Source organism: Aquarana catesbeiana, linkage group LG01, assembly GCF_042186555.1.
Source record: "Aquarana catesbeiana isolate 2022-GZ linkage group LG01, ASM4218655v1, whole genome shotgun sequence".
Lineage (NCBI taxonomy): Eukaryota > Metazoa > Chordata > Amphibia > Anura > Ranidae > Aquarana > Aquarana catesbeiana.
Genome location: NC_133324.1, coordinates 676,836,780 through 676,851,482, shown reverse-complemented (window position 1 = coordinate 676,851,482; position 14,703 = coordinate 676,836,780). Strand labels below are relative to the sequence as shown.

The following is a 14,703-nucleotide window of genomic DNA, read 5'->3' as shown; positions in this document are numbered from 1 at the left end:
TTTATTCAGCAGTGTTTTTGCTGTTTCAGTACAGTTTTAATAGTTTACATAAAGAGAAAACAGAAATGGCTTATGTAATAATATGTAAACAATTTAACATTAATAGTTTTAACATGTAAAAAAAAATGTATGCATTTCACCATTGTCCTATTTGTGCCTAAATAATACAGCCAAATATATTTTACAAGTTACACAATGCACTCTAACACATTTGATGTACCATGCTATTTGATCTTATCTATCTCTGTCCTTTTAGTGGGCATTTTATTGTAAATGAGAGGAATATGTTGGATAACAGAACATCTGCTAGACAATGGGAAAATTATATAGGTGAAGCATATTTACCACCTGATAGGAAGCTTTGAAAGAAAAGATAAAGGCTTGTAAAAAATTTCCCCAGGTCCAGCAAAACTTTGCTCCACCGACTCAGTAAATCTAAGTATTGATGTATCTATAGCCGTCTGTCACACAGAAGGTTATTCACTAAAACTGGAGAGTGTAAAATCTGAGGCAGCTCTGCACAGAAACCACTCAGCTTCCAGGTTTTATTGTCAAAGCTTAATTGAACAAGCTAACGTGGAAGCTGATTGGCTATCATGCAGAGCTGCACCAAATTCTAAGTACACCAGTTTTAGTAAATATCCCCCACTGCATATCACATACCTGCAGTATTGTATAATCATGTAAATGAGTGCGGAAAAGGGGTGGGTTCTTTACATTTTCAAAGTATTTGTAATCATTAGTAAGACCTCACAATTCTAAACTTTACACAAGTGATGTGGCAGTTTCAAGGCTAATTATAAATTTGCCTGGAGTCAGCATATACAAGCCAAGGCCTTTGTTTAAAATAGACAGGTTAATTTGCTTACCTGTGATTATAAATAACATCTGAAAGAGCCTTATACAGGTTATCCTCTGTCATTCTTTTCCACTCCAGGAGAATGCCCATGCCCTTAGCCTGTACTCTGGTCATAGTATCATAATGGTCCCCAAACAATGGTATTCCTACTACAGGCACTCCATGGTACATAGCTTCAAAAATACCATTCAGTCCTCCGTGGCTGAGAAATGTCTTGATTTTTGGATGCCCTGTAATGTAATTGAATCCCTTTGTCAAGTAAATGTTTACTATACTACAATACTTTTCTTTACATTTATAGTATTTGAAAATAGAGATTAGCTATCACATGTAGCAATAACTGCAATATTTCTTGTTTCATTTCTGCTTTAAAGTGGATGTAAACCCGAAAAAAAAAAAAAAAATTAAGACTCATATCTTGTACAGTATAGGATTTAATGTCATCTGTGCTTAGTCTTGCCACAAAGAGTTAATCCAGCTCTAAGCAATCCTCTTATCTTTTTTCACTGAGATAAAAAGGGACAGACAGAGAAACACCAATCAGTTCTCCACCCCAGACAAGTGATTTGATTTAGGGGAGATGTATCTACTCAGAGCTGGGCAGAGGAGAAGCTCCAGTGATCTGATTATTGCTATGGTGCAGTGTGTGTGTCTGAGGTCACCTGATCACAGTTGCAACATTCCTTTTGATCACCAGGATGTGTTATATGGGGGAGGGGTGGATGTCTCACTTTTCATCATTACACCCAGTAAGGCTGAATGAGCTCACAGCCTACCCGTGTCACCTGACTGCTCCTACCAAGTCCCTACACGAGTCACCTGACTTCTCCCACCAAGTCTATACTCGTGTCACCTGATTGCTCCCATAAATTCCCTACTCACGTCACCTGACTGCTCCCACCAAGTCCCTACTCGTGTCACTTGACTGCTCCCACCAAGTCCCTACTCGTTTCACCTGACTGCTCCCACCAAGTCCCTACTCGTGTCACCTGACTGCTCCCACCAAGTCCCTACTCGTGTTACCTGACTGCTCCCACCAAGTCCCTACTCGTGTCACCTGACTGTTTCTACCAAGTCCCTACACAAGTTTTCTGACTGCTCCCACCAAGTCCCTACTCGTGTCACCTGACTGCTCCCACCAAGTCCCTACTCGTGTCACCTGACTGCTCCCACCAAGTTCCTACTCGTATCGTCTCACTGCTCCCACCGAGTCCCTACCCGAGTCATCTGACTGCTCTCACCAAGTCCCTACTCATGTCACCTGACTGCTCACACCAAGTCTATATTTTCTTGTACAAACATCACGCTGAATAAAGAAGTCATCCTCTCCAGCCTGCACCACAATGTCTTTTCCCATCCCCACCTTTTACCCAAATCATAGCTGTCTAATCATGACCCAAGCATCTCCATTCTGTCATATCTCATATCCATCCACATGATACAGGAGTTGGTCAGAGAGTGTGCGGACATGATACAGGAGTTGGTCAGAGAGTGTGCGGACATGATACAGGAGTTGGTCAGGGAGTGTGCGGACATGATGCAGGAGTTGGTCAGAGAGTGTGCGGACATGATACATGAGTTGGTCAGAGAGTGTGCGGACATTATACAGGAGTTGGTCAGAGAGTGTGCAGACATGACGCAGGAGTTGGTCAGAGAGTTTGCGGACATGATACAGGAGTTGGTCAGAAAGTGTTCGGACATGATACAGCCACTGCCAAATGTGGGCATGGCTTAAATTGTGTAGCAGTACCCTCGTAGAGGCTGCTGAGTATAATGGTCTGTCTGTCACCCTGCCCAGCCAGGCACACACTTTTTCATAACTTAGAGACAATAAAGCTGTCCTTGCATTTTGTTTTTGCTTGTTTTATTGAGGGGAACTTGGATAGGGATGGGGACTCATGAGATGCCCAGGTGATCAAACATTGGAACTTGGGACTCTATATACATCCTGTATAGACAGCTCTCCATTTCTCCTCCTGCACATCACTTCCTTTCTTCTGAGTATCACTCCATACTCCTCCTGTACACCGCTTCCTATCTTCTGAGTATCGCTCCATACACCTCCTGTACATCGCTTCCTCTCTTCTGAGTATCGCTCCATACTGCTCCTGCACATCGCTTCCTCTCTTCTGAATATCGCTCCATACTCCTCCTGTACATCGTTTCCTCTCTTCTGAGTATTGCTCCATACTCCTCCTGTACATTGCTTCCTATCGTCTATGTATCGCTCCATACTCCTCCTGCACATCGCTTCCTATTTTCTGAGTATCGCTCCATACTCCTCCTGTACTGTACATCACTTCCTCTCTTTCGTTCTCCAGACTAGCTAGCACTGTAGGCCTGACACTGACTCAGCCAGGCCTAAAGCAAATGCCCTCCGCAGGCAGGGACCACGGGCCCCTATGGTGTAGCAGAAAGAAAATAGTAAGTCCTGATATTAGCTGTCCCACATGCGGCTACTGATCCCAGTCAGCCATCTTCAGGCCCTGCCAGCCCTTCTGGCTGCAGGTGCCTGACTCAACTGCCCATGACAACTTTCCTATCCTCTGGTTCTGCACCCATCTCTGACTGCACTCTCCCAGTCCTTTCAGGTGTGCCTCCCCAGTCCTCCTGACTGTGCATGCCACTCACCAGCCCTCTTGGCTGCAACCGATGGTTCCTCTTCCTGGAGACTTGCCCAGCAGTACTTTCTCCCGCTGTCCTCTTTTGCTCCCCCTGTGCCTCCTGTCCAGGACACTTCCATGTTTTCTTGGAGAGCCCTATCCGCACCCAGGCCCAAGGTCACCCCCACCAAACTGGAGAGCTTCCTCCAAGGCCCCGACAGCCTCAGTACTCCATCTCCAACTCCTACACCTGACAACTTCTCCCAAACTGGGCTGACCCTCTGTATTTGAGGAGGCCTGCCCCCTGCCAATTCCAAGTTGGGGATTGGTCAGGGCTCCTCAGAATACCCCAGGCAGCTCCACATCCCCTCTCATCCTCTCTTTCCAGAACGTTCTAGAGAGCTCTAGAAAGAGGTAGGTCTTGGTGATGCTGCCTGTGAGTCACCCAGCTTCTACCCTGAGCCACTCCCAGCCCAGATTAAACAAAAACAAACAGGCCTGGCTGCCAGCCAGCCCTAAATTTACCTACACTAACAACTGTCACTCTAGCACCTACACTATACTACTCTAGCACCTACACGCGGTGGATGGTGTCAGTAGGGCAGTGGCTGGTGTCAGTGGGGCAGTGGATGGTGTCAGCAGGGCAGTGGACGGTGTCAGTAGGGCAGTGGACGGTGTCAGTGGGGCAGTGGGCGGTGTCAGTAGAGCAGTGGACGGTGTCAGTGGGGCAATGGACGGTGTCAGCAGGGCAGTGGACGGTGTCAATTGGGCAGTGGACGGTGTCAGCAGGGCAGTGGTTGGTGTCAGTAGGGCAGTGAATGGTGTCAGTGGAGCAGTGGAAGGTGTCAGTAGGGCAGTGGAAAGTGTCAGTAAGGCAGTGGACGGTGTCAGTGGGGCAATGTACGGTGTCAGCAGGGCAGTGGTTGGTGTCAGTAGGAGAGTGGACGGTGTCAGTGGGGCAGTGGGTGGTGTCAGTAGAGCAGAGGACGGTATCAGTGGGGCAGTGCACTGTGTCAGTAAAGCAGTGGATGGTGTCAGTAGGGCAGTGGAGGGTGTCAGTAGGGCAGTGGATGGTGTAAGTAGAGCAGTGGATGGTGTCAGTAGGGCAGTGGATGGTGTCAGTGGGGCAGTGGATGGTTACATAGTTACATAGTAGGTGAGGTTGAAAAAAGACACAAGTCCATCAAGTCCAGTATGTCAGTGTTATATGTCAGTATTACATTGTATATCCCTGTATGTTTCGGTCGTTGAGGTGCTTATCTAATAGTTTTTTGCTCCCCGCTGAGACCACCGCCTGTGGAAGGGAATTCCACATCTATGCCGCTCTTACAGTAAAGAACCCTCTACATAGTTTAAGGTTAAACCTCTTTTCTTCTAATTTTAATGAGTGGCCACGTGTCTTGTTAAACTCCCTTCTGCAAAAAAGTTTTATCCCTATTGTGGGGTCACCAGTACGGTATTTATAAATTGAAATCATATCCCCTCTCAAGAGTCTCTTCTCCAGAGAGAATAAGTTCAGTGCTCGCAACCTTTCTTCATAACTAATATAACTCCAGACCCTTTATTAGCTTAGTTGCGCTTCTTTGTACTCGCTCCATTTCCAGTACATCCTTCCTGAGGACTGGTGCCCAGAACTGGACAGCATACTCTAGGTGTGGCCAGACCAGAGTCTTGTACAGCGTTATTGTTTTATCTCTGGAGTTGACCATTTGCAATCTGATCCTACAGATTTCAGATGTCTGTCTACCCAATGATCCATGGACTATCCTTTTCCATGCCACTAAAACCCCCATAGGTTCCTACAAACGTTCACTCGTCCCTCACCTGTTGAACACTGCCAAAGCTTTAATTCCTACTTTATGGGGTCAACCAACAACTCCTTCTATAAAAGTCTGGCTACAAAAGGTAGATGAAGTGCATCTCATGGAGGGTATTACCCACAATATTAAAGGTACTTCCAAGAAACATTCAATAACTTGGGCACCCTGGGTAAAATATCAGTCCACTTCCTCCTATAAGGACATTATAATGCAAACCCCTTAAATCTATCAATTGAGCACTGCCTTCCAAATTCTAATAATTCAATATTTTTTTAATGTATTGACACGCATGCCAACAACCCCCTCCCTCCCCTCCCACCATCCTATCCTATACTATATCTACTATCCTTCTTTCTTCATTTATTTTCTTTCCTATCATCTGTTTTTCCCAATTCCCTCTTCGCTGTTCTTTCTTCTTCATCTCTCTCTTTAAATTAAAGCGAAGTTTCCTCTCTTTTTTATGTTCAGATTCATGTGCTCACATGGAAAGAAGCCTATGTTTATTTCATTCGCACTTATTCCCCCTTTTTGTATCTCCAGAGACATTTATTGGATTAATGACTTCTAGACAATCGTTGTAATTTGTGAGCACTGAAACCCATGTTGCACTATCTCCAAGAATGTATCTATTTTTGATATATGTATGTCTTTTCTATATTTTTCTTTGATAAAAATTTATTAAACAAAAAAAATCTCTGGAGTTGATCCCTTTTTAATGCATGCCAATATTCTGTTTGCTGTGTTAGGAGCAGCTTGGCATTGCATGCCATTGCTGAGCCTATCATCTACTAGGACCCCCAGGTCCTTTTCCATCCTAGATTCCCCCAGAGGTTCTCCCCCCAGTGTAGAGTTTGCATTCATATTTTTGCCACCCAAATGCAATATTTTACATTTTTCTACATTAAATCTCATTTGCCATGTAGTTGCCCACCCCATTAATTTGTTCAGATCTTTTTGCAAGGTTTCCACATCCTGCGGAGAAGTTATTGCCCTGCTTAGCTTAGTATCATCCGCAAATACAGAGATTGAACTATTTACCCCATCATCCAGGTTGTTTATGAACAAAATAAATAGGATTGGTCCCAGCACAGAACCCTGGGGGACCCCACTACCCACCTCTGACCATTCCGAGTACTCCCCATTTATCACCACCCTCTTCACTCATCCTTATAGCCAGCTTTCAGCTTTCAGTGGTGTCAGTAGGGCAGTGGACGGGGTCAGTAGAGCGATGTATGGTGTCAGTGGGGCGGTATACGGTGCCAGTGGGGGTGGTGGATGGTGTCAGTAGTTTTCTTTATGTTTATGTATTTTTTTTTACAATTTAATTTGTTCTTTTTTTTTTTTAACAATCCTTTTTGGGGGTGGGGCTTGGGGCTCTGGACTGTGTCGCTATGGGGGGGGGGGGGGGGCAGCTGTGTTGTTGTGTCAGGTTTTTTTTTGTTTACAATTTTATTTTGTAATATTTATGGTGAGATATCAGGGGTCTAAACAGACTACTGACATCTCCCCTTTGAGACAGAGAAAGGGACAGAGGACACAGATTCCCCTATCCCTTTCTCTGCATTGAAGATGAATGGAGAGGAGACAGAGGCTATGGGAGCAATCATAAACTGAAGCAGAGTAACACACAGGTTACTCTGCTCAGTTATCACAGGACACAGGAGCGATCAGTAATGAACGCTCTCTATGTCCCATTCAGAAAAGAAAATGGCCGGTAAATGACATACCAGCCCCTTTCTCTCCATCCTGACAGATCTCCCCCTGCAGCCTGAGGAAGAGGAGAGGAGGGGAGCCAGCTGTGGGGGACAAGGCGGGGCAGAGGAGGAAGACACAGTGGGCGGATGACGGGGACCAGGGAAGAAGAGGAGAATACCGCTCTGGATGAGTAGGAAGACACAGAGGACAGTTGGGGATGATCAGTGCAGCGGGGGACAGCTGTGAGCACCGATCTCCCTGCATGGTTTTTCATGCGTTGCTTCTCCTTCTCTGCCTCCTGCGGCTTTCAGCTGAAAAAACATGCAGGGAGATCGGTGCTCACTGCTGTCCCCGGTGCACCGATCATTCCCAACTGGATATCCATCTGTGCAGAAGTGACAGGGGGCCATGAGCGCACTCTGCTTTTACCCAGAACACGCTCTGCCTCTCCTGCGCTCTGCTTTTACCCAGAACGCGCTCTGCCTCTTTTAGCTTAGATATGTGAATAGATAGATTTTAGTTACATGTGTTGTGTTTGGAACAAAGGCTCCCCCTGTTGATATGCAAATGAACCCGTTGGACTAGTTTATGATCTCAGTACAGGAAGTGAGGCTACAGCATATGATGTAGCAGGAAATTGGGAGAGGGGAATAGGACATTGAACAGGCCATGTGCTCAGAAAAAGACACTTGTTCTGGAGACAGGGGAGAAAGTTTTTTGAAACAGATGTTTTGTGCTGGACTCCGAGCAAGGAACCATGAGAAGATTCCATCACCAGCAAACCCAAGTTAAGTAGCTAAGTAGCTACTTAAGTTTAGCTAGGTTAAGTATACCGACATCCCACATCTAATTTAATTTTTAATTTGCATATTACCAAATCAAATGGGCTGCAAGTAATATGCAAATATAGTAATATGCAAATTACAAATTAAATTAGATGTGGGAAGAGGGTACTGGCATTTGATGTGGAAGTTCCTCTTTTTCCCATTATGGGGGGGTCTCTACTTTGGTTGTGGCAGATTTATTGTATCTCACGTTTCTATCTGTTTGTTTTAGACTGAGACGTGAGTTCTTCTTACAATGTAAGGATGAGGCTTGGTTGCTGTCCTCCTTTTTATGATTCAGGCTGCAGAGATGAAAGTGAGGCTTGAATCGCTTGGCTCTATATTGAGAAGACAGGAAATGACGCTTGTCCCCCGGAAGAAGTCCTTTTGCTGACGAAACCGGTCGAGCAGAGCTGCTTGTTCCTGCTATCGTGCATTTCCATTCTTATCCAGATGTTTTGTGGCAGCCGCCTTTTTTATATGATGCAACGCTGGTTTTAACTTGGATATCTGTCGCTGTGTGGGTGGAGTCCTTTGAGCACATTTGAACTGATCCTGATGTGATCAAGCCTGTTTGACCCTTCATAATAAAAGGTACATGCTCTCTGGTAAGAGTCCAACTTTTTGTGGTGGTGGTTGTGTACACACCTGGTGGAGGGATTTAAATCTATTTTCATCCACAGCTGAACCACAGAGTTGGTTAATGTGATGAACACGTTCCTTTGAGAGACTGATTTTTTGGACTATTTCACATTTATTTATTTTTTTAAATTTACTTAGCTCAACACTTATTTATTTCATTTTTTTAATTGTGAAAATATCCCATATTTGTGGTGCTGCTTTGTTTCATGCATTTTTTTACTTTTTTTGTCATATGCGCAGCATTATTGTTTATGATATAACAGCCAGATAACTAGCATTTCCGAAAGGAGGTCAGTATTAGTAGCTTCTGTAAATCATAACAGATTTACCTTAAAAGTTAAATGCCTTTTTTTTCAATATCTTGCATTATTCTTTACAAAAACTTAAAAATAATGCTGTTTATTATTTACTCACCAAGTAAATCATTTTGAGGTAGCCATTCTACAAGCTTTGTGTTGTTACCTAGATTCTTAGGCTTGGGTCCAGAAAACCTTAAAGCAAAACATATAATAGTGATGATAATAATAATATAATGACACTACAGAAAATAAAAGGACATTAAAAGGAGTAAAACAAATTGGTGTGCTGCTCATCAGAGCTTACAATCAACAGGAAACAGGGAATGATCCAACATGTACTACATCTTAAAGAGAAAAAACAACCATACATTGCACAATATATACAATAATGTAATAGAAATTTATGTGCCTCGTTTGCTAAGAATAGATGAAAAAACAATATAAATAGAAAACCATTACTAATCATTATAACAGGATATTTAACCAGCCTATGGTGACACAAAAGAAACCAAAAATCCTTCTAGTAGAGCACTGTAAAGAACAGCACAGGCACATTCAACAGAAGCTATTTGTGTCATCCCTTTCAATGCAGATCCAAAAAACAGTGGGCTTATTCATCATGTTAGAACAGTAGGCAGAGCCAGAAACATCATTCCTTCTAGGGCTTGTGAAATAATGTGCATTCAAATATTTTTTTTTATAACACAGACCCCAACTAACAATATCAAGCTATTTATTCAATGTGGAAACAACCGTTTTAGGCTGTTTGATCAATGTCAAGGTGTGGTTAAAAAAAAAAAAAAAAACGATAATTTAATTTATTTCATTTGAAAAAATAAGTATTTTATGAAAGACACTGTTCATATTTTTTTACTGCTGCATAACACTGAAAAGAGGGGTGCTTTTTTTTCAACAATCTCTCTGCTTACTTAAGCCGTCCAGCCCAGATGATCTCTGACTTCGTCTGGTTAACATCACAGAGATTCTCTCCTGGGTGCCCGTTAAAGATTTGCTTGACTGACATTCCTTCTGGCTCCAGATCCTGCTTGTTGTTCCACTACGCTGATTCCTGGCTTCCTGACTTTCTGGCTTGTCTGACTATCCGTTCTGGTTACCAAACTTTGGCTATGTTTTGACTATGTTTGTTCTATTTACTTATTAACCGGTTTCTGACCGGCGCACGATGATGTTTATCAGCAGAATGGCATGGCTGGACAAATGGTCGTACCTGTACGTCCATTTGAATTCCCCCCCGTGTCATTGCATGCGCGCCGGCGGCGGCGGAGCTCCGTGAGTCGGGTCGTGGGTCCCGCAGACTCGATCGCCGCGGGGATACCCACGATCGCCTCACGGAGAGATGCTGATGTAAACAGCATCTCCCGTTCTGCCTAGTAACAAGTGTCACTGATCACAGCTCCCTGTCATCGGGAGCTGTGATCAGAGTAATGACACACACAGCCCATCCCCCTACACTTAGTAATCACTCCCCTAGAAAACACTTAACCCCTCCCCGCCCCCCAGTGGTTAACCCCTTCAATGCCAGTGTCATTTACACAGTAATCAGTGCATTTTTAATCGCACTGATCGCTGTATAAATGACAATGGTCCCAAAAATGTGTCAAAAATGTCCGACATGTCCGCCATAACATCGCAGTCACAATAAAAATTGCTGATCGCCGCCATTACTAGTAAAAAAAAATTATTAATAAAAATGCCATAAAACTATCCCCTATTTAGTAAACGCTATAACTTTTGCGCAAACCAATCAATAAACGCTTATTGCGATTTTTTTTTTACCAAAAATATGTAGAATAATACGATCAGCCTAAACTGAGGAAAAAAAATTTTTTTATATATTTTTGGGGTTATTTATTATAGCAAAATGTAAAAAATAATGCGTTTTTTTCAAAATTGTCGCTCTTATTTTGTTTATAGCGCAAAAAATTAAAATCGCAGAGGCGATCAAATACCACCAAAAGAAAGCTCTATTTGTGGGAAAAAAAGGACATCAATTTTGTTTGGGAGCCACGTCGCATGACCGCGCAATTGTCAGTTAAAGCGACGCAGTGCCGAATCGCAAAAAACGGTCAGGAAGGGGGTAAAATCTTCCGGGGCTGAAGCGGTTAAACAAGTGTGATTTAACTGTACTTCTGTCTCGGTCTGATTCATGGTTTCTGACAGTAGGTAAAGACCATGAATTCAGAAGATGCAGTCAATCCACTTGTTGGTAATATTATTTCCAGATTGGATAGGCAGGATCACCGCATGGATCAGTTTGCCATAGCATTACAGACACTCCTGAGTTGCACAGCTCACCTGGAATCTGCCACTGCGGCTGCTCCGGTACAACCTGTGTTGCAGACCATCCCTGCTGCTGCTCCAGTCTCTGTGCAGGCACCCGCCTTGAGTATTACCTCTATAAGAGATATGTCTGGTTCCGCTCCACTTCCCCAGTAGTTTAGGAGCGATCCAGTCCAATGCAGAGGGTTTCTCATCCAGGTTGAGATATACTTTGAGATGCTACCACAGGCAATTCCCACGGACAGAAGCAAAGTAGGTTTTGTGATAGCTTTGCTTTCTGAGAGATCCTTGACCTGGGCAAACCCTCTATGGGAGATGCAAAAACCCATTGTCCTGAGTTACCCAGAGTTTGAGGCTTTTTGTAAAAGGGTATTTGACGTTCCCGCACACTCCGCTTCTGCTGCCAAAAGCCTCATGTCAATCAGAGTATGAGAAATGTTGCCAATTACGCCATTGAATTCCGTACTTTGGCAGCAGAGGTTGCTTGGAACAATGAGGCCCTCGTGGCTGCTTTTTCTCATGGTCTCTCGGATACCATCAAAGATGAGATAGCAGCCCGGTATATACCCACTGAGCTGGAGAAGTAGATCACATTTGCCATCCTCATTGACTCCAGACTCAGAGAATGACTCTCTTTTAAGGAGTGCTTGTGGAAGCCTCCTGTACATTTGTCTCCGAGCTTTGCAGTCCCACCCTTGCCTCCCTCACCTCCCATGCCTCCTGGTACCAAGTCGGTCAGTGAAGGTGAACCCATTCACTTGGGCTTCACGCTTCTCTCTGTGGATGAGAGAGCCCTTAGAAGAAAGGAGAGATTGTGCCTTTATTGTGGCCAGGCAGGTCACTTTTTGAAGTCTTGTCCTACCCGCCCAGGGAACACCCGAAGGTACAGGCTCTAATCGACTCTGGGGCTGCAGGTCTGTTCATTGATACTGCCTTTGTATCGAAGCACTCGATTCCGTTGCAGCTGCGTACCACTCCACTTGCCATTGAGGCTCTTGATGGGAGACCTCTACAGCCTGTCCATGTGACTCATGAGACTGCTCCGTTGTCCACGGCTCATGAGATAACTCAATTCCATTCTCTTATTTCCTCACCTAAAATTCCGCTGGTTATTGGTTATCCTGGTTACAGAGGCACAACCCCTCTTTTTGATTGGCTTTGTGCTGAGGTTCTCTCCTGGTCGCAACAATGCAGTAATGCTTTCAGAAGGTGGCTAAAGTCCTGTGCACCTCTTCACTCTCCTCCCTGCCGGAGGAGTACTGCAAATTTTGCAATGTCTTTGACAAAGGTCAAGCTGGGAGTTTGCCTTCACACCAGTCGTATAATGATTGACCTTCAACCTTCATACACCTCGTGGCCGGGTTTAGACATGTGCAGAATGAAAAAAATTTGTTTTGCTTCGTTTCGTTAATTACATAAATTAATTTAGCTAAATTTTTTCATTAGTTTAATTAGTTTTCGGGATTAGTTTAGTTTATTCGTTTTCGAATCGATTCGAAATGTTTTCGAAACAATTTCGAATAGTTTTTGAATTCAAATAGTTTTCCAATTTACAAAACAAATAAAATAGAATACAAATAAAGGAATAGAATAGTAAAAACAAGATATATTTTTATATTCCTTCTAATATGCGTATCTCAAATGTATTCCATGTCTCTTTATTTAAACCTTTGGTCTGCAACCGCTTTACCGCCTCGGTGCCACGTCCTCACCCTGTACAGGTTGAGAACCATGAGGAGTACAGTCCATTGTGGACTCCTGTAGGTTCCGCGGGTGTATACAGTACCTGGTGCATTGGAAAGGGTACGGTCCTGGAGGAACACTCTCGGGTCTCATCCTCGGATGTACATGCCCCTGTCCTCCTCCGTGATTTCCTTAGACATTTTTCCCTCAAGCCTGAAGGTCCTCCAAGGGTGAGGGGTAATTGAAGAGGGGATACTGTCAGGGCTGGGCTCAGCCCGTTAATTGTCAGCTCCTATCTCTCCACAGTGACTCACCTGTTGATGATATCCTGCTCGTCAGTCCTGCTTACTTAAGCCGCCCAGCCCAGATGATGACATGGAAATGAATGTACTGTCACCATGATAATGAATTAGAGACTCTTAAGGAAGAAAACCTTATTCTGAAAACACACTTAGAGGACTTTGAAAATAGAGCATGTCGATAAAATTTTCATATACAAGGAATACTTGCGACTATGGTTGACCTTCATTCTACTATGACTGCACTTTTCCAAGAACTTTTTTTTTTTTTTTTGAAAGCCTATGGCGTGCAAAAAACTTCACCCCATGCCAAAAAAATGTGCACACACATAAAGAGTCTGTGTACCCATTGCACAAAAAAGTGCAATGGGTACACAGACGTGCCAATTCCCTGATCCTCCGGGGCGTTAGGCTCCAGGTGGGGACAAAGGTACTTTACAATGGTCTATCTGGCCGAAACCAGACAGACCCCGTTCTCTGGAGGGTCTGCCGAAACAGAACACACCCAAGTACTAGGTGGGGCTCCCCCGAAGGGAGACCCCATGAGATAGGGTGAATTAAGCCAGAAGGCCATGTCCACCCCTTCACAAGACTTTCCGGGCTGGCCCGAGGACCCGTCCTTACTCGCCACACAGTGAGACAAATGTGTACAAGACGTGACAAACATAGGTTTCAAGCAAAAATAAATAAAAGAAAGTGGGGAAGGGATAATGGAGAGGAGAGTGAAAATGGTGGCCATTGTGTAAAACAATGACCAGGCCCTCCAGCCAGGAATAAAAAATTACTCTGGTCCCAACCAAAAGGCCCGGCCCAAGAGGCAGGTGCTAAAAAAGCATGTTCTATGGTGCAGTGACCGTGGTGCCTCAAATCAAAGTGACTGACACTCACAGTGATTTTATGGCACCCCTGGACTGCCACTCCAGGGGCACATACTCCATGGGCTTTCAAGACCAACCCTGGCCACCAGCCTAGACCACAGCAGCCCCCACCCCCGGCAGGAAGGCATGGAGTTCTGGAAGCTTGGTGAGAGCCCTTTACCATCAGGCCTCACCGTCGTTCCGTCCCTCCTACCTAATTACATTCAGGAAATACTGGCCGCCCCCCGGTGGGAGAAAGGGGAGCCAGCGTTCTCTCCCGAATAACTGTCTGGAGCTAGAGCTGGTCCCAATCCAGGCCAGAAGGCCAGGGTCCCGACCCTCCGGATCAGACCCCGTGGTTCTCCATCCCCATCAGAAGGCTTCCCTTTTGGCTACAAACCGCTCCAGGTCACCTTTACTCCAGCAGGTTTTGCATAGCAACCGCCTTCCCATCTCCATCTCGCCATGGATCAGGGACGGAAGCAAGCGCCACCTCCTGGAAACTGATAAGAACAGATACTACACTTGATCTTAGCCAAAAGGCCGCACTTTTCCAAGAACTACTACCGTCAATCCCGGTTGATAGTTTGGAGATGGATAGGATTCACAAAGCTTTAACACCACGCAAACCAGAAGGTCCCCCTTGTGATATTATTGCGAAATTCCACTTCTATCGCACCAAAGAACAACTCATGGCTGCAGCTAGAGGAAAAGATTCCCTCATCTTTCAAGATCATCCTTATCAGCTTTTTGCTGACCTTTCCCCAATTACTGTGACTAAACGATGTGCACTGAAACCCTTACTTCCTAATTTACAGCAA

At 44.5% G+C, this 14,703-nt stretch overlaps 1 protein-coding gene across 3 annotated transcripts in view; it reads right to left on the bottom strand.

The window, feature by feature from the left end:
• Positions 1-14,703, bottom strand: part of UGT8 (UDP glycosyltransferase 8) — a 199,443-nt gene that overhangs the window by 8,055 nt on the left and 176,685 nt on the right. For all 3 annotated transcript variants that reach the window (XM_073603149.1, XM_073603139.1, XM_073603131.1), the window contains 2 exons: positions 8,858-8,934; positions 870-1,089 (listed from right to left, as the gene is read on the bottom strand). In XM_073603149.1, coding sequence (XP_073459250.1) covers positions 870-1,089; positions 8,858-8,934 — 297 coding nt within the window. The remainder of the gene's footprint in view (positions 1-869; positions 1,090-8,857; positions 8,935-14,703) is intronic.